This window comes from Psittacula echo (assembly GCF_963264785.1).
Source record: "Psittacula echo genome assembly, chromosome: 13".
Classification (NCBI taxonomy): Eukaryota; Metazoa; Chordata; class Aves; order Psittaciformes; family Psittacidae; genus Psittacula; species Psittacula echo.
The window spans coordinates 14,729,177-14,748,244 of NC_137749.1; the positions used below are offsets into that span (position 1 = coordinate 14,729,177).

Genomic DNA, 19,068 nt, shown 5'->3' on the forward strand with positions numbered 1-19,068 from the left:
AAAGATGGAGAGAGGGGGGGATGGAGGGATGAGTGGACAGACTGACTCTGGCAGAGAGCAGTTGTATCGTTTTGGGCACATATCCTCCTGGTGACGACTAGTCTTTGACCCACCTCTGTTGCATTCCCACCCGTTTACCCTCAGGGCTGCCGGACCCCAGCGTGCCCATGCTCAGCCTTGGCAGTTCCCATCACTCCCCTGGCAGGAGGAGGCTCTGTTTTCCTGCAGGTTTGCTGCATGGACCATCTGTCCCGCACCGGGGCTGGGCACGTTCCCTCCCTGTCTGCTGCTTCTCTCAGGAACAGAAGTTAGTGAAGATTTATCATAGCACTAAACTTCCAATTGAGCACATTTGAAAGAAGAACAATTTATTCATCAAAAATATAGCTTCATTTTATCTGCAATTATTCTCAAGTTAAGGCCTCATTCAGCAAGCATTTGGCGGAATAAACAGCAACTTTTTATATCTAAACCATCTCATTTTGACATTCCATCACAAGGAACCAATGCAGGAGGACACAGCCTTACCCAGACAGCATTCGGAATGATCCCTGACTGTTCTTCCCTTTCCAGAGTGCTGGGACTGGGGAGGTGGATGCAGGCAGCTCTTCCAGTCTTGCAGCTGAGCAGTATGGAAGGACCAGCAGGGCATCATGTGGGGCACAGCAACCACAGACAGCATTATTCACTGGGTTTGACAGTAAAAGAAATAGAGCATCCCGAAACAAGACAGTATCTGCACAAACACAAACTTAACAAACCTGTGGGGATGCTCCACTCCCAGCAACAGCCCCTGGGGGGGGCATCCTGAAGGAAAAAGACATTCAGGACTGAGGGAAGTTACTAAAAGAGTGTCTATCAGGTTCACAGCTGCTAAACATCCTGGTGCAGAGGAACCACAGGACAACAGTAAAAGGCCAATATTGCTGCATCAGGAGCACTTTAGTGTCCTGAAAATCAAAAGAAATCCTATAAAAATGGGAATGAGGGTGTAAGGACGAGTGTAAAGGGAAAGCTCAAGCGCATGGGAGTTGATTGAGAAAGGCCGAGGAGCCAAGTGAGTTATAGCCAGCGAGGAGCATAAAAAACAACAGAAGAAGTTCCTGGAAGTGTAATGGAGAGAAAAGAGAGGCAGCAGTCGTGTCTTGTGATGGAGAGATGGAGAGAAGCACCAAAGAGGTCAAATAGAGAAGGAAGCGGTGCTTTCCATGCCATGGTTTTCACAGCATAAGGCTGTAACCACTATCTAGAACTATTTCATTACCAAGGGGATAGGAGATGAGGTCAATGTCAGGAAGGAAGTAGTTACAGGATGCCAAGATCGAGGTATATGAATAGTCAGGGGTCAAGAAAAGCTACCCTGAGAAATGTAAGCAATATGGGAACAGTGAGCAGCAGCTTGTGACAGATTCTGAAGGCTCAAGAGGTCCCAGAGAAGCGTGGAGGCGTCTGCAAGGGAGAACCAGGAAGCTGGAGACTGTGGGAGTTCCAGGTCAGCAGCTCCTCAAAACTCTGGGAACAAATTATTGAAGGATCCATTTGTAAACACCAAGAGCACAATAATGGGATAAAAGCAGAGTAAAAACCTGCCAGCACAGTTTGCCAGAACAAATCATGTCATTGTGATCTGGTTTCCCTCCTTGCCAGGGTAATTGGTGTAGTGGAGGAAGCGGCAGCAGTGGATGTGATACATCTTGGGCAAAGCCCCCTGTGCTTCTCTAAAAGGTGCTCCTGTTCATTCCCATAAACAAGGTAGGGAAATACAATGTGAGTGAAAGTGCAGGAGATGGGTACAAGTGGGAGCTCAAAGCCAACAGCGCAGGCTTGGAGCAGGCTGGGTGCCCCAAGGGCCCATCTTGGGCCGGAGGGATGCCTCTTATGTCCTCAGGGCTGAGCAGGGGCCAGCAGGGCTGGTGGGCACATCAAATGTGGCGTGGCACTTGGGGGGATCCAAAAAGCACCAGGGATGGGGTTTGGAGCACCCTGCTCTGGTGGAAAGTGTCCCTGCCCATGGCAGGGGATTGGAACTGGAGGAGCTTTAACTTCCCTCCCAGCCCAAACCAGCCTGGGATTCTATGATTAACTGGATATTTCAGGTGTTTGATCCACCTTTGTTTCCCTGTTTCTCTCAGGACCAGAGAAAATTCCCCATTCTCTGAATGAAATATCACAGAACACCAAACACCAAAATGACACAACTTTAGAGCTCAGCACCCTGCATAGAATCATAGAATCAGAGAATGATATGGGTTGGAAGGGACCTCAAAGCTCATCTAGTCCCATGCAGCCCGTCTGCCTGAGGAGCGCTGCCGGTTTGGATGAGAAGAAGGTGCGATGCTGTGATGTTTCTTTGGAGAGGAGAGAAAAAACAAGGAAGAGCTTTTATTTTTAGCAGCTTTAGCAGCCAAATTGCTGTCAGGGTGCCTGTGCTGTGCTGAGCACCAGCAGTGCTGGGCACTGCCAGCAAGAGCTTTCTTACCGAGCAAATGTCACGACAAAAGCAGGTTTATCCCAGCCCCCTTCTTGGGAAAAACGCCAAACTTTGGACCATTTGTGTATTGTTTCTCATCCGTTTTGGGACCGTGATCCAGGAATGGGGGGAGAAATGTGGCACCGGGCCCCAACTGTTGGCTCTGTGGGAACATTCCGTGTTTCCTATCGATGCCCTCTGGTGATGCTGAGCAGCCAAAAGGAGGTCTGGGAGATGAGTTCTTCTCATCCATCTCCCACCACCCCCAGCCTGGCCCTTCATTGCTGTCCATCCTCTGCACCAAGAGATGCTCCCAAGAGAAACAGGAACAGGTGAGGACTGTCTTCTGGGCACACAGCATCTGCAGAGGCTTTGCCGAGCCCGTCCTTGACACCAACTCCGAGGCACATCGCAAGAAGAATTTATTACTTCAGATCCCTCATAAATGCCAAGTCAGTGTGTGATAGATGGGCTGGAGCTCATCCCAGGATGCTCTCTGCAGCAGCTCCAGCCACTGTCCCTGGGAGCAGCAATAAAATGCAATTGACAGGATGGACAAGCCCTTGAGCAACCTGTTCTAGTGGAAGGTGTCCCTGCCCGTGGCAGGGGTTGGAACTGGATGAGCTTTAAGGTCTTTCCCAACACAAACCAGGCTGGGATTCTATGAATCCAAGGGAGAGATTTAGGGGGTCCCAGACGCGGGGCTGGCGATGGAGACAACCAAGACAAAGCGAACACAAAGCAGGACAAGCCCCTCCGAGGCTGCCTGAGCACGGCCCCGCCGCAGTGCAGCCCCTCCGAGGCTGCTGCGGGCTGGGACTTCGGTGAGACACCCCGCGCTGCCCTGCTCTGCACCGGGGGGTGCGGCGGGGGCACGGGGTCTGTGCGGGGCCGTGACCGGCTGCGGAGCAGGGGATGCTGCGGGAACCGAGCAGCGCTCACCCACACCGCAGCCCGGTAGCGGCACCACCGGCACCACAGCTACCACTGGTACAACCGGTACCGGCACCGGTGGAGCCGCAGCGACACTCAGCGGCAGCAAGACGCTATCGCCTCCTCATCTTCCCCCATGCCCAGGCCGCGCACTGAGCACCCCCTGCCCCATCCCTGGCAGTGTTCAAGGCCAGGTTGGACACAGGGGCTTGGAGCAAGCTGCTCCAGTGGAAGGGGTCCCTGCCCGTGGTAGGGGTTGGAGCTGGAGGAGCTTTAAGGTCCCTTCCATCACAAACCAGCCTGGGATTCCATGTGACCTGAGGAGCAGCAGGAACACCTGTGGACCATCCTGCCCACAGGTGGTTTGACCACCTCTGCTCCTCAGGAGGTGCATTAACCTCCTGAGCGATGGGCAGCTCTGAGCAGCCCCTTCCTGACTGCGCAAGGGTTCTGGTTCATGCCTTGGAGCATAGAATTATAAAATCTCAGGTTGGAAGGGACCTCAAGGATCAGCTGGTCTGACTTTTCTTGTCAAACCATGACCTAGACCAGATGTCCCAGCACCCTGTCTAGCCAGTCTTGAAAAGGCTGAAAAAAGGAGTAGAGGAGTCCCTTACTACTGTCATAGAACCATAGAATCAACCAGGTTGGAAAAGACCTTTAAAATCATCAAGTCCAACCATGCCTCAGCGCTGTCAAGGCCACCACTAACCCATGCCACCACGTCCCATCACCTGGGAGGAAGCGGTGAGGTTTGGAAGGTGCAGGTTGGTGAGCTGTCCTTGGAGGCACACACCTCCAACAGCTCCTGCAGTCCCTGCCCAGGGCTGCCCCTTTGCTCCCACCCTTCCCTCAGGGGCCATGGCCGTGCTCTGTGGGGACAGAGAGCTCAGCAGCCCCTTCTCTTCACCCAGCCCTGCCTCCACCTCCAAGTGCTTCTCTCCCTCACTGATTTCCCAGAAATGCCGCCCAGGCATGAGGTGTTTAATCCTTTACAAAGGCCTGAAGCCGTGCTGGCTCCATGCGGGCACTCTGGCGTCCCGGCTTCATGAACAACCCCCTGCTGAGGCTGCCAGCTCGGAAAAAAGGCTTTTTGTGCCTGTTCCCAGACCCCATTTCCACAGAAACCTTTCAGCACGATCCTTTCTCAGCTCTAAGTGCAGCAAAACTGTTCCAGGCATTCACTGCGCTTCCCTTTTCTCCAGGCACACTCGTGAGCATCTCGGATGAGCCACCTCTAGCTGATGGAAAACCAGGGCGACCCTCTGCAAAAGAAACAATTACCCAATGTGGGAACCCTGATGGGTTTTTCTCTGCCCAGGATATTTCCCAGGTGCCATTTCAGAGCCAGCCTCTTTTATTACATTGACCTAGGTACCAGCTGAGGGTCTGCACTGCTCCCCAGTCCCTGCCTGCTTGCTGGCAGGGTGGAGATGTCCCTCCCAACATACTGGCCTGAGGCGGAAGCACTTTAGTGCTGGACATGAGTCAGGCACATGATCAGCATGAGAAACACCCGGCACAGTGATCTGAATCAGTGTTCTCCAGGGAAACTGCAGAGGATGGATGCTGGGAGTGGGGCGCATGGCTTGGCAAGGGCTGCTGCAGGGCAGAGCTACAGACAGCGAGGATCCAGCCCTGGTCCCAAGGATGGAGCAGGATTGGCCTTTCCTGAGCACTGGGCTGGAGGAAGATGACAGTGAGGAAGGTTCTGCAGAGGGGTCTGGACAGGCTGGATCCATGGGCTGTGCCAATGGGATGAGGCTCAACAGGCAAAGTGTCAGGTCCAGCATTTGAGCCACAACAACCCCCTGCAACACTCCAGACTTGGGAAAGAGTGGCTGGAAACTGCTCATGGAATAGGACCTGGGCGTGCTGATTGATGGAGCTGAACAGGAGCAGTTTGTGCCCAGGCAGCCGAGAAGCCCCCAGCATCCTGGCCTGGATCAGCACCAGTGCGGCAGCAGGGCCAGGGCAGGGATTGTGCCCCTGCGCTGGGCACTGGTGAGGCCGCACCTCGAATCCTGGGTTCAGCTCCAGGCCCCTCACTACAAGAGAGACATTGAGGGGCTGGAGCGGGGTCAGAGGAGGGCACCGGAGCTGGTGCAGGGCCTGGAGCACAGTGTGATGGGGAAGGGCTGAGGGACCTGGGGGGTTCAGTCTGGAGAAGAGAAGGCTCAGGGGGGACCTGATCGCTCCCTACAACTGCCTGACAGGAGGATGGAGCTCAAGACTTCTTGTGCATAACCTTGTTGCAGCAAGGAGCTGAAGCAGAATCATTTTGCTCTCAGTAGCATGAAAGAGTTAAGGCAGCACAAGGAATATGTTGAAGGAAATAGATGCTTTCCCATAGCAGGCTTGCCACATGGTTCTGTGCGGGTTCAATGTCACTAGCTGGCTCTCACCACGGAAGGATGGGACATCTCGAAAGGAAACCTTGCAAATGAGTTCATGGAACCTCCGTGTTTTCACTGCTAATTACAGCAATGCCAGTGCTGGGGCACGGAGAAAAAAACATTTGCTGTAACTATTCATGTACTGCTGACCCTGAGGTATCAGTTGCTCACCCAGACAGGGACCGACGTTCAGTGGTTGCCGTTTGCTGGCCTGGAGGTTGCTTTGGGACAAATAAGTTTCGCATCACAACTGCTGGAGGTGCTTAAAGCTTCGGGCTCTTCCTCCACCCCGCTCAGGACGTGGCTTCCCATCGCAGCAAAGCTCGCAGATTGCTGCCTGCCGCGGCTTCTGCCTGCGCTGCGCATCCCCAAGCACAAGGTGTCACTGAGGAGCTGGGCTCGGGCCGCTTTGGGGGACCCTATGGTCTTCCGGCAGTCAGGAGCCTCTTACCCCTGCAGGGTTGTACCCAGTATTCACTTCGGGCCCCTTCAGTGGGATGGGGACCACTTCAGGTCCCCCCTCGGAACCTCCATAGCACTCCCTGGGGCTCCTCAAGGGCACGGGTCTCTCTGTGTCCCCCCAGCCCCTCCCAAGGGCATGGGGCTTCCTTCAGCCCCACCCAGGGCACCCTGGGGTCCCCTCCTGCCCCTCTGTGCCCTCCTCGGGAGGGATGGAGCGGATCGCGGGGATGGGAACCGGGTGCGCGGGGCAGCGCGGTCCCGGTGCCGGGCGGCGGGGCGGGGCGGGGCGGTGCCGGGCGGGCGATACTTAAGGCGGTGGCGCGGTACGGGCGGCCCCGCCGTGCCCATGGCTCCGCCGCTCACAGCCCGGGCGCTCTGCGCTGCCGCTCGCCTGGGCGTCCGCGGCCGCCCGCGCTCCTCACCTGCCACCGCGCCCCGCGGGGCCGCTCCGCTGCAGCCTCCGTGGGGCGCGGAGCGGGACCCGCCGCCGGCCGTGGATTTCGGGGACACGCGGGAGGCGTTCCGCAGCAAGAGCAGCGCCGAGCTGCTGCGCGGGCTCGTGGTGCTGGGGCTCTGCGCTGTGCGGCCGCTGGTGGAGCACAACCGGGAGGTGAGCGGCGGGACCTGGTCCCCGGACGCGCGGGGGGGAACTGTCGGTTCTGGACCGGGGCACAGGGTGTCGGCCCCGGAGCGTTCCCGAAGGGCTCTCGCTGCAGGGAGAGTGCCCGCTCCGGGATGTGTCGGGCCCGGAGGGTTCTCGTTGCGGGGGATGCGCGCTCCGGGAGGTGCTGGTCCCGGGGGGCTGTCGGTGCGCGGCTCTGCCGGTCACTGATCTGCTGTTGTTCCGCAGCTGCTGCGGCTGGGCCAGCGGGTGCTAGGGCAGGCGCTGTTCGAGCGGCTGATGAAGATGACCTTCTACGGGCAGTTCGTGGCCGGGGAGGACCAGGAGGCCATCAAGCCGCTCATGCGGCGGAACCAGGCCTTCGGCGTGGGCGCCGTGCTGGACTACGGCGTGGAGAAGGACCTGAGCGCCGAGGAGGCCGAGCGCCAGGAGCTGGAGTGAGCGGGCGCGGGGACCCCGGAGGAGGTGGTGGCGGAACAGCGCGCGCGGGGCGCGGGACTTGGCCGAGCCGCTATTGGCTGCGTCCGCCCATCCCCCCCGCTCCTATTGGCTGCGGGACGTTATGCGTCACGGCCACGCCGCCCGGGGCGAGCGCCCCATCACCAGCACCCCCCGAGTGCCGTCAGCCGCCCCCCCCCCAGCACCCTGCTGGGGACCTGCCCCCCCCATTGCCCCTTCCCTCCTGGGTGCTGCCCCCCCCCCCCATTGCCCCTTCCCTCCTGGGTGCTGCCCCCCCACCCCCATTGCCCCTTCCCTCCTGGGTGCTGCCCCCCCCCCCATTGCCCCTTCCCTCCTGGGTGCTGCCCCCCCCCCTTGCCCCTTCCCTCCTGGGTGCTGCCCCCCCCCCCATTGCCCCTTCCCTCCTGGGTGCTGCCCCCCCCCATTGCCCCTTCCCTCCTGGGTGCTGCCCCCCCCCCCATTGCCCCTTCCCTCCTGGGTGCTGCCCCCCCCCATTGCCCCTTCCCTCCTGGGTGCTGCCCCCCCCATTGCCCCTTCCCTCCTGGGTGCTGCCCCCCCCATTGCCCCTTCCCTCCTGGGTGCTGCCCCCCCCATTGCCCCTTCCCTCCTGGGTGCTGCCCCCCCCCATTGCCCCTTCCCTCCTGGGTGCTGCCCCCCCATTGCCCATTCCCTTCTGGGTGCTGCCCTGCCGGGGGTGCTTCCCCCCTGCACACCCCAGGCAGCATTCCCGGCCTCCCACCCTCTGCAAAGGGCAGGCTCCAGCCCAAAGCCGTTGGCAGTCTTCCACACCTCGGGCTCCACTTGCGCAGCTCCTCTCAAGGGATCGCTGTGTCACGGTCACCGGGATGATGCAGCACTCCCCGGGCGAGGCTGCAGCAGTCCCGTGTCCCTGTGTGCAGTGGGGGCACCATCCGGCTGCCACATGCTGGTCGCCCGTTCACAATACAGCACAAACGGCTTTTGAGGTGCCTAGCAAGTGGGGTTTGGGTCAGTGTGGGGGTGCAGATGCTGCTGTCTCCTCCCAGACACTGCTGGGAGCCTTATCACTGCTCCCCACCTGGGTGCTGCTTATCGGGGGCTCCCTTCTTGCCACTGCTTGCCAGTAATCCCCATCTGTGTGAGCATCCTGCTTGTCTGGGATGGGAGCAGTGTGCAGGCCACTCATGAGGGCAGCACTGGTGTGGGAGCTGCAGGGATGCAGGGCTGCACCCGTCCAGCCGCTTCTTGCAGATTGTGCTTTGGGAGTTTAATATATAAATGCTTTCAAATACATTGCTGCGGCCTGGGGGTGGGTCTTTGGAAGGTGAGGAGCTGTGGTGCGTTCAGGAGCAGCTGCTTCTTCCCCATGGATATTGTCCATCACCGTGGGGCTGAGCTGGTTCCGGTGAGCTGGTGCTGCCCTTTCTTGCCTGGCTGTGCCTATGATTAATCACCAAGGGCACCTGCATCCTTCCTAGGGGTGTCAGTGGTTTGGGACCTCTCTGGGCTGTGCTGGTCCTCCTGCTGGAGCAGGTTTAAGGGTTGCATGTGTGGGGCTCCTTGCTAGGTGAGCTTTGCCTGTGCTGTGTGGGTCATTCTCACCTTGGTACAGCCCTGCATTGGACCCCGTTCCCCCTGATGCCACGCTGCCTAAGCCCCAGTAGGTTTGCTCCAACAGATCGTCAGTAAGGAGTGAAAAGTGCCGTCCTGGAGATCACCCAGGGATGTCATGGAGCAGGGATGAGCAGTGGGTGGCATTGGAAGGGCTTGTTAGACCCTGGCCCATGCCAAGCATCACTCTGGGTCCTCCTTGGCTGTGTTCGGGGCAAAATCCCAAACTGCCAGTACTGCTGAGCTGGACTGTGGGAGGCTGAGAGGGATGAGCAGCCCCAGTTCATGGGTGCTGGGCTCTGGAGCTGCACCCTTCCCTCCTGCCAGCACTTTGGGGTTTCACCCTGTGGCAGAGGCACAAACCAGATGCAGCCAGCAGGTTTTTGGTCTCCTGGTGCCGTCTGCTGTTGTTTCCAGCAGGCAGAGCCATGCTGGGTTTCCCAGCTCTTGTGGAGCAAACTGGAGATGGCAGCAGGGAAATGCCCTTCTCCTGCCCCCAGCACTGTCAGGTGCCCTGAGCAGCTCTGCCATGCAGTGTGTGGACTTTGCTCCCTCTAGGGAGTTCTTGCGTGGAGACCTGATATCTGTCCCATGGGATTACGATCCTGCCTGGCAACCAGCCTCCCAGAGCTGACACCTCCCCTCCTCCTGTGCCCAGCACACTCATGCACATGCTGTGGGTCCCCAGGATCACAGGGTGGTTTCTGCTCAGTCTGAAGCTGTGCAAGGAGGTTCTTGGCTGGTGCATGCTGGCAGCTCACACGTGGACGGGCTTGAAGGACTCTTCTGCCAAGAGCTTTGCTTTATTCCTAGCTGCACAGTTTTACCCATAGCTCCAGCCTGGGCTTCATGTGACCAGGGGTTTTTCCTTGGATGTGGTAATTGAGCGACAGCTTCTCCCTGGTGTGCCCTCATCCGCTTTGCCAGACCTGTTTGCTGATGAGCAAAGCAAATGCACTGTTATCATGGCACCCATGGGTGAAATGGATTATTCCTGCTTAGTTCTGACAGAGGGATCTTTGTGCTTCTCCTGAGACTGTTTATTGGAGCCTGATCAGAAACTTCCCCACAGCCGCACTCTGCTGTGTCAGCCGGATCACCCCCCTGCAACCCCATGGGCTGCATCAAGTCCTCATCACCTGCTTTGTAGCACTTGCTTTGTGCATGGTTTGGGTGACTGTGAGCTGCTGGGTCCTGAATGTGGCTCCTTCCTGGTCACAGCCTGCCAGGAGCATTTGGGCAGTGCCTGGAGATGTGCCCTGCTCTCAGTGTGCAGGAGGGATGGGCAGGTATGAGCTGAGTGAAGTGGCACTTGGCTAGAGCAGGAATGCCTTTGTTGGCCAAGACTAACACTGCAAAGAAAGCAGATGGTGATCTCAAGGAAGAGCTGTTTCTGCAGCTGGAAGGAGCTTCCTTTATTCTGCTCAATGCCGAACAATAAAGCGAGCACCATGGCACTGCCTCGAATGCCCTCTTGGGATGCCAGGGCTCCATGCAGTCATGCAGCAGGAATGCTGCTGAAAAGGGTGTGTTTGGCTTTAGGAGCAGAAACCACTTCAAATTCAAGGGTGATGTTTGCTGATCTTGTGGCTGGCATTCACCCCAGGTAGGCCAGAGGAGGTTTTGCTCCCTGCAGCTTGTCCTCAGCATCTTGGATGCTGCACACAAGGTGTGCTTTGGGGTTCAGAGCTGCTGTGGATGGGACCTGCCTGCAGGACCCATCTCTCTTGGCATGTTCTCAGAGTCACAGTAGCGTGTCCAGCTGAAGCCTTCCCCTGCGCCACGCTGCTGGCTCCACAGGGATCCTCCATCCTTCTGCTCTGCTCTCATGAGGCCCTATGAGCAGCACTGTGTGCAGCTCTGGTGTCCTCAACGTAAGAAGGACATGGAGCTGTTCGAGAGTGCAGACAATGCCAGGAGGATGATCAGGGGCTGGAGCACCTCCCGTATGGAGACAGGCTGAGAAAGTTGGGGCTGTTCAGCCTGGAGAAGAGAAGCTGCTGGAGACCTCAGAGCAGCTTCCAGTGTCTGAAGGGGCTGCAAGGATGCTGGAGAGGGACTCTTCATCAGGGACTGTAGTGACAGGACAAGGGGTGATGGGTTCAGACTGAAACGGGAAGTTCAGGTTGGAGATAAGGAAAAGGCTCTTCCCTGTGAGGGTGCTGAGGCGCTGGCCCAGGGTGCCCAGAGAAGCTGTGGCTGCCCCATCCCTGGCAGTGTTCAAGGCCAGGTTGGACACAGGGGCTTGGAGCAAGCTGCTCCAGTGGAAGGGGTCCCTGCCAATGGCAGGGGTTGGAGCTGGAGGAGCTTTAAGGTCTCTTCCAACCTAAACCGTTCAATGATTCATCATGGACTTCACTTCCTCTTCTTCCACCCTCTGTATTTGGGGGCAGAAAGCTTCTTGGCCTGTCCCCAGGGTAGCAAAGGCAGTGAGCAGAGCCTGCTGGACACGGTGCCTGCTGCTCCCCACGAGCTCCATCAGCTCCTGCCCCAGTTCACACCAGGCTTTGCTGCGCTTTGAGCGATGCGGGGCTGTTCCTGGCTCCAGGGAGCAGGAGGAAAGGGCTTTTCTCTCTTGTTTATGCTTCCAGCAGCCTCTTATCCCTGTCACAGGGTTTCCATGTGGGACAACACGTTCTGAGACCACGTCACGTGCCTCCGCTCTCTTGTGCAAGCCCTCTGGCTCCGGATGGGTGGCTTCGCTCGCTGTGTTCTTTCCCACTGTTGGGTACAAGCAGTGTTGGGACAGTGACTCCAAGGCAGAGATGTCTTGGAGGAGATGGCTCTGCTGTCACTCAGGGCTGCCATCCAGGGGCTGGCAGTGCTCCTGGGTGAGACCCAGGGTCTGTGGGCTGGATGAGGGTGTCATCAAGAAGGCTTTGCTGCCCAAGGAGGATCTCATGACTTGGCCAGTATCCCCCAGGCTGTCAGAGCCCTGTTATCGCTGTGGCAAAGAGCTTGGGCTTGAAATTACATCCGAGGTCAGCTGGAGTTGAAGCTGAGTCTGTAAGTGACCAGCTACTGCCAAGGCACAGAGGAGCATGGGGCAGCTGAGCTGAAGCACAGGATCCACAGCTTGATGGGCCCTGCATCAAGCTCCCTGCTCCTGGTCTGGATGCTGCTGCCTGCAAGGTGGGAGGTGTTGGGTTGAGTTTGGTGCCACTCAGTGAGAAGCATGAGCTGGTGTGCTGGGGATGAGCCCTTGGCCTCACCAAGGCTGACCTTGTCCTTGCCACGGGATGGGCTGTTTGAGAGCAGCTCTGAACCCTGGGACAGAGCATCCTCCCTGTGCTGCCTCAGGGCCTCCATGTAACACTCACCTGAATGGTGAAAATCCTTTGCTTTCCATGAGTTTGTGGCATCTGATAGCATTTGTGCCATCTGACCTGGCAGTAGAGCTCAGGCTGAGCATCACTTGACCTATTGGTGATGGGATGGTGAGGGAAATGCAAGGTCCAGAGCAGCAGCAGGGGAGCCTCAGAGCTGCCCTGGCCACCAGCGTGGGGTTGCAGGGAGTTGCTGACCTGGTCCTTATCTTCCCTGTTTCTCTTCTTAGCTCCTGCACCTCTGCAGCCGAGAAGGAGATGGGAGGTGAGTGACCCAGCCTCTCCTGCTGATAGGAGATAGCCTGAAGGCCCAGCTGATGGGGCAGGGCATGACTGGTGTGGGGGAAGGATCCAGCTCCTGCAGCCTCAAAACATGAGCTGGATGAGCAGCATCGTGGTTCTTGGCCAAATGAGCAGAGGCTCATCCTGTGCTTGGGCAGCAGGGCAGGCTGGGTGCTCTGCAGCCTGCAAAGGCTCTGGTGAGGTCCAAGCCAGAGCCTCTCTCCCCAGTACCCACAGCAGAAGCCCGTGGGAGGTTCCAGGAGCTCGACAGGGCTGCGGGGCCCATCTCCATCCTCTTCCTTTCCAGGAGCAGAGCAAAGGGAGAAGCAATACCGAGCCCATCCAGGATTTGGGGACCGCCGCAGTGGGGTCATCAGCGCCCGCACTTATTTCTATGCTGATGAGGCCATGTGTGACCAGCACATGGAGAGCTTCCTCCGCTGCATTGATGCCTCAAGTAAGTGCTCCACATGTCCTGAGGAGCCCCGCTGGGCCTGGGGACTGCAGGGACCCTGCAGCCCGCTGCCGTACCGTGGTGCCCCAGCACCCTGCCTCAGGTCAGCTCTGCTGCTGTGACTCCATGCAGGTGACAGCTCTGAGGACGGCTTCTTGGCCATCAAGCTGACAGCACTGGGCAGACCTCAGTTCCTGGTGAGTGCCAGGGCTCTGACCAAGGTGACGTGGGGCAGAGCCAAGGCCGTGGGTGATGCTTCTGTGGGGCAGGTACTTTGGGGTGCCAGGCTTGCGGCAGCAGCATCTCTACAGATAGCAGAGGGCAGTGGACATCAACAGACTGTCCCTCTTGTGCCCAAGACCACCCTGAAGACCCTGCCTTAGCTTCTGGGGACACAAGAAGATCTCGGAAGTGTAAAGTTCCGAGGGCATAGGGGTCCTGTACTGCTGGGCTTGGCACCTGCTTGTCCAAGGTGCACTGCTGTAGGGTCAGGGTCTGCCACTGGGGTATGGTCTGGCAAAGCTGTGGCAGGATGGGGTGCTCCAGGCCGGGTGCCTCAGCTCAGGCTCCCTCCACAGCTGCAGTTCTCAGAGGTGCTGGTCAAGTGGCGGAGGTTCTTCCATCAGATGGCTGCGGAGCAGGGCCAGGCCGGGCGGGCAGCGCTGGAGATGCGGCTGGAGGCAGAGAAGCTGCGGGTGAGGCGGGTGATGCCTGAGGGAGATGGATGTGCTGCCGGAGAGACCTGCACCATCCCTGAGCCTGGAGCAGTAAGAACACTGCAGCCCCGTGGCACTGATGTTCCTTCTGGTGGCAGGAGGCCCTGGCCAACCTTGGCATCGCGACCAAGGCAGAGACCCAGCGCTGGTTCACAGGCGAGAACCTGGGCATAAGCAGGTAAGCTGCCTGTGAGCTGGGGACACTGGGGGCCCTTGTCTCTGTTCCTCGGGCTGTGGTGCAGCAGCAAAGAGAGGTTTCCAAAGGGCAGCACTGGACTCAGCGACCAAGCATAGAGGAGGTCTGGGTGGAGGTGACAAGACAGGTCAGGGTGGCACCTCACTTGCTGGGAGGGTTGGGAGCAGGTAAAGACCTCCCTACCCCTGCAAGACACCAGCACAGAGCCAGTTCTCTGCTCCCAGCACCGTGGACCTGCTGGACTGGAACAGCCTGATTGACAGCCACACCAAGCTCTCCAAGCTGCTGCTTGTGCCCAACATGCAGGTGTGTGTTCATCAGTGGTACCCTGGAGCAGCCACACTGGGAGCAGGGTGCGGGTGCATGGGCTGGTGGCCGTGGTGCTGGCTGCTGTCTGTGCTGGCAGAGCCTGGCTGCACTGTGACCCACTGTGTGCAGCCACAAGGTTGGCAGGGTGGGTGCTGGGAGCTGGGGTAGCAGCAGCCCCGGGGATGGGCTTCCCCCAGGGCTGTTTCTGCCCCACGGGCAAGGCTGGACGCAGGCAGGGTGCCACAACCTGTTCTGCTTTCAGACTGGGCAGCTTGAGCCTCTGCTCTCCCACTTCACTGAAGAGGAGGATCTGCAGATGAAGAGGATGCTGCAGCGGATGGATGTCCTTGCCAAGGTAAGGCAGGGCTGGGGCCGAGGAAGCTGGGCATAGGCCCTGACACAGAGAGGGTGACATAGAATCAGAATCCTTTGAGTTGGAAGGAACCTTAAAGCTCATCCAGTGCCAAACCCCTGCCACGGGCAAGGACACCTTCCACCAGAGCAGATTGCTCCAAGCCCCGTCCAACCTGGCCACAGGTATCAGGTGCCCCCGTGAACATACCCCCCATGTCACCCCCCAGAGAGCCACCGAGACGGGCGTGAGGCTGATGGTGGACGCGGAGCAGAGCTACTTCCAGCCCGCCATCAGCCGCCTCACCCTGGAGATGCAGCGCCGCTTCAACAGGGACCGGGCCATCATCTTCAACACCTACCAGTGCTACCTGAAGGTGAGGTCCAGCTGCAGGCTGGGGAGGAAGGACCTGCTGGATGGAGACCTCGGCTCCTGAAGCCATGGTGATGCATAGCTCAGGGCTGGTTGCCTGGAGGCACAGTGCCTGGTGGCACTGTTGCAATGACCTTGTGCCATCTCTTCCCCCTGGTCCCAGGAGGCTTATGACAACGTGACGGTGGACGTGGAGCTGTCGCGCCGGGAGGGCTGGCACTTCGGCACCAAGCTGGTCCGTGGTGCCTACATGGAGCAGGAGCGGGAGCGGGCGGCCCAGATAGGCTATGAGTATCCCATCAACCCCACCTACGAGAAGACCAATGAGATGTACCACAGGTAGGGGCAGCCCCAGCCATGGTCCTCCCTCCCATCCCACCAGGCACAGGCTCCAGCGGCCTCACCACGAACCCCTGTACTGCCTTGCAGGTGCCTGGACTATATCCTGGAGGAGATCAAGCACAGCCGGAAAGCCAATGTGATGGTGGCATCTCACAATGAGGACACGGTGAAGTTCACCCTGCGCAGGTGACTGCTGGGCAGGCATGGCAGGGACTGGGGATCCAGCAGAGCTGCAGTGAGATGTGGCTTGTCGGGTCTCCTGTGCTCACCCAATGGGATGCTGCCCTGTGTGCTCTGCTATCTCTGCTGTTCCTCATGCCGAGGCTTGGCTTGCAGGATGATGGAGCTTGGCATTCACCCCTCAGAGAAGAAGGTATACTTCGGGCAGCTGCTGGGCATGTGCGACCACATCACCTTCCCCTTGGGTGAGTGCTGGGAGCAGCAGGGACGTGGCAGTCGTGTTCCTGCCCCATGAAAGTCACCCCTGGGGTCTGCAGGATGGACAGAGCCAGGATGTGCCTGTGAGAGCACCACTGGTTGAGAACAGTGCCCTGTGACCTCTATCATAGACTCATAGAATGGTTTGTGTTGGAAGGGACCTTAAAGCTCCTCCAGCTCCAACCCCTGCCACGGGCAGGGACCCCTTCCACTGGAGCAGCTTGCTCCAAGCCCCTGTGTCCAACCTGGCCCTGAGCACTGCCAGGGATGGGGCAGCCACAGCTTCTCTGGGCACCCTGTGCCAGCGCCTCAGCACCCTCAAAGAGCAGGTTCTGAGCTCAAGCGCACACTGAAGCTGGGTCATGAGGAGCTTCTCCTCACCCAACACCCCCAAGTCCTTCTCAGGGCTGCTCCATCCAGTCTCCCCCAGCCTGCATCTGTGCTGGGGCTTGCCCGGACCCAGGGCAGGACCTTGCACTTGGCCTCATTGAACTCCATGAGGTTTGCACGTCCCATCTCTCCAGCTTGCCCCTTCCCTTTCCCAGCTGTGTGGAATGCTGTGACTCCTGCACAGGGCTTGGGCAGGATGTAGGTGGAGAATCACATCTGTCTTTTGGAGGTCCCATAAGACCATGATGGCTGTGCAGGGAGATTCCCACTTTGGTCTATGAGCAGAGATTGGGTTGTCTGAGGTGGGGCAGAGGCTGGTCATGGCAGGCACAAACCTCCCTTGTACCCTCTGGCTCTGATGGAGCTGCACACCAGGTACTGGGCAACAGCCTCTTGTGTGACCTTGTACTCTCCTCTGCCACTGGCCCTCGCAGCACTGCTGAGGCCCAGATGCAAGGACATGCAAGGATCCAGGTCAGAGAATGATCCCCCTGCCCGCACTGGTGGCCAGAGCAGAGCCCTGCACCCGGGGAGGCTGTGGGAGGCAGAGGGGCCATTGTTTAGCCCGGCCGCGGCTCTGCCCCAGAGCTCCCTTCGCCAGCGGGGTTTGGCTGCAGTCTCCTCTGCTCATGCTGCAAAAATGTGTTAACTTGATGTTTCTGGTTGAACGCTTCTTGCCTTGGCCCGGCCCCGGCTCCCGACATTCCCAGGGCTCCTGGTGACCTCGGCACCTTCCCAAGCTCCCTGTGCTGAGCAGGCTCGGCTTCATCCGGCTGCTCCCAGGCTCCCCTCCCCAGTGCTGGACCACAGCCTTCAGCTGCTGCATCCCTCCCACCCGCATCCTACACTCATTGGCACAGCCTGAGGGGCACGGGAGGGATGGGAGGTGAGGGGGAGGCTTTTGGCTTCCTTCTCCCCCTCTTTCATCTTTTTCTTTTCTCTTTTTTCCTTCCTTCCCCCTTTTTTGGCTTTCTTGGTCCTTTCCAACCCCCCTCTCTCCTCCAGGTCAGGCTGGCCTCCCTGTCTACAAGTATGTGCCCTACGGGCCGGTGCAGGAGGTGCTGCCCTACCTGTCCCGCCGGGCTCAGGAAAACAGGAGCTTCATGGAGCGGGCAAACCGGGAGCGGGACCTTCTCTGGAGGGAAATCAAGCGGCGGCTCCTTGCCGGCACCTTCTTTAGCTCCAGCCACTAACCTCAACTGTGCCTCCAGCCCAGCACCTCTTGTGCCTTCACCTACGACCAATACTGCCATTCCCCAGCCTAGTCCTGCTGCAGTTGCGCTCCCAGCACCCTTTTCCCGAGGAGGGGATATGTCCTTGTTGCTCTTTGAACCGCACACACCTCCCAGAGGTCACTACTGTAGGACTGCCCCAAGGGCTGTCTCCCCATCCCAGGGCCTTGAGCTGGGCTGTCTCAGGGGCCGTGCTGTGCGAGCGCTGCCTTGGGGGTTTCCCATTGCAGCAGCAGGTTTGGCTGCCTGCTGTCTGCCACGGGATCGGGGACAAGCTGGTGTTAGCCACACATTCCTGCAGGCTCGGACAGGGCTGGGGCTTGTTTTCTTCCAGTGAACTGGGCAGGGACACGCTTGGTCCCTGCTGCCTGACCCAGGGCAGCTGCTACCTGGCTGCTCCCCAGCTTTACACAGCCCATCCCATGGGGCTCAGCAGAGCCTGGGCTTGTCCAGTGGGGCAGGAGCAGCAGGGAGAGGCAGCCAGCCCCTGCCCTGCGCTGTCCCTGCCCTGCTCATGGTGCCCACCTCTGGTCCTGGGTCAGGTCTGTGTTGCAGGCAGGGGGGAGCGCCCAGAGCTGGAGCACAGCTCGGCTCTGCTGTACACTGGATTGGTGGAGAACGGTGATGATTAAATCACAGCTGTTCTTGCTCCTCTCTTCTGTTGTTCACAAAATCCCAGCCTGGTTTGGGTTGAAGGGACCTTAAAGCTCCTCCAGCTCCAACCCCTGCCACGGGCACGGACCCCTTCCACTGGAGCAGCTTGCTCCAAGCCCCTGTGTCCAACCTGGCCTTGAACACTGCCAGGGATGGGGCAGCCACCCCTGGAAGTTGCTGGGAACCATCTGTCCCTGGGCTGTGCATCACTGCCCCGGGGCCTGAAGGGGGGGTTTGTGCCTGCTCTCAGCCCCCTCCAGCTGCACACTTTGGCCAAGGCCAGGGCTTGCGGAATGGAGCCAGAGACAGGATCTAGTGAGTGAGGCCAAACTTCCTGGGAATGAGAAGCTGTGGAGCTCTGCAGTGGGCTTGGAGGGGACCAGGAGCCCTGGAGCATCCCCCAGGCTGGGGAGAGTGGATGGGAGCTGTGGGAGAGCCATTCCTCACCCCGAGCTCTGCTCCTGGGGCCATTCACACTGAGGCTGCCACCGCCTCGAGTTAGGAGCAGCTTTCCCTGGCTTGGCTGGAGCTCTGCAGGACCACAAGCAGCTCTGGGCTCTCCTGCCAGGCAGCTGGGGCAGCAGGTCAGGCCTTCCATTTCTGGTGAGCCACCCCCAAGCCAAGGGTAGGAGTTCAGGCTCTCCAGAGGTGCTCCTCTTCTGCTGTTTCTCCAGCTGAGACTCCCCTGCCTTAAAGAATGGGCTCAGGGGGCTGCCTCCCATTCACCTGTGCTGCTGGATGCCCTGCCACCCCACAACCTCCATGTTCCCAGCATCCTTGATCCATGCTCAGCCACAAAGCAGCAACTGCCCCTTCTATATCTGGGTGCGCTGACCCAGCTGAACCCTCCCTGTACCTCAACCTTTTCCCACCCTGCTTGGTTTGAGCTCTTGCTGCTGGAAGCTGCTTTCTCCTTGTCCTGGAGGAAGAGGAGGCATCAAGTGGTGGCAGCTCTGGCGGTAGCCCCACGCTGAAGCTCGAAAGGCCTGAAGCCTGCAGACGGTGTGTAATGGATGACACCAACCATGCTCATGAGGCGCTTTTGGTGTTGCTGCACTGTTGGACTGAGGAAG

The 19,068-nt window shown here is 58.9% G+C and overlaps 1 protein-coding gene and 1 long non-coding RNA gene across 2 annotated transcripts; one reads left to right on the forward strand and one right to left on the reverse strand.

Moving 5' to 3' along the window:
• Positions 1-347: 347 nt before the first annotated feature.
• LOC308226523 lies at positions 348-6,207 on the reverse strand. Its single transcript, XR_013957910.1, has 2 exons — positions 5,971-6,207; positions 348-4,668 (listed from the first exon to the last, which is right to left on the reverse strand). It is a non-coding gene; the product is annotated as an uncharacterized lncRNA (long non-coding RNA).
• An 11-nt stretch (positions 6,208-6,218) lies between these two features.
• On the forward strand, positions 6,219-18,046 carry PRODH (proline dehydrogenase 1). The gene is made up of 14 exons (XM_080628303.1): positions 6,219-6,871; positions 7,112-7,320; positions 12,489-12,523; positions 12,848-12,997; positions 13,127-13,191; positions 13,573-13,689; positions 13,809-13,888; positions 14,131-14,212; positions 14,478-14,570; positions 14,797-14,943; positions 15,103-15,278; positions 15,369-15,467; positions 15,618-15,706; positions 17,115-18,046. The coding sequence occupies exons 1-14, from the start codon at positions 6,221-6,223 to the stop codon at positions 17,300-17,302; spliced, it is 2,181 nt and encodes a 726-aa protein (XP_080484429.1). The 5' UTR covers positions 6,219-6,220; the 3' UTR covers positions 17,303-18,046.
• Positions 18,047-19,068: the final 1,022 nt, after the last annotated feature.

Excerpts from the sequence above, each read along its gene's own strand:
- PRODH (XM_080628303.1), top strand. The coding sequence starts at position 6,221 with ATGGTCTTCCGGCAGTCAGGAGCCTCTTACCCCTGCAGGGTTGTACCC. Across the intron at positions 6,872-7,111 it reads TGGTGGAGCACAACCGGGAG|CTGCTGCGGCTGGGCCAGCG; the intron begins GTGAGCGGCGGG and ends GTTGTTCCGCAG. Across the intron at positions 15,279-15,368 it reads ACCAATGAGATGTACCACAG|GTGCCTGGACTATATCCTGG; the intron begins GTAGGGGCAGCC and ends ACTGCCTTGCAG.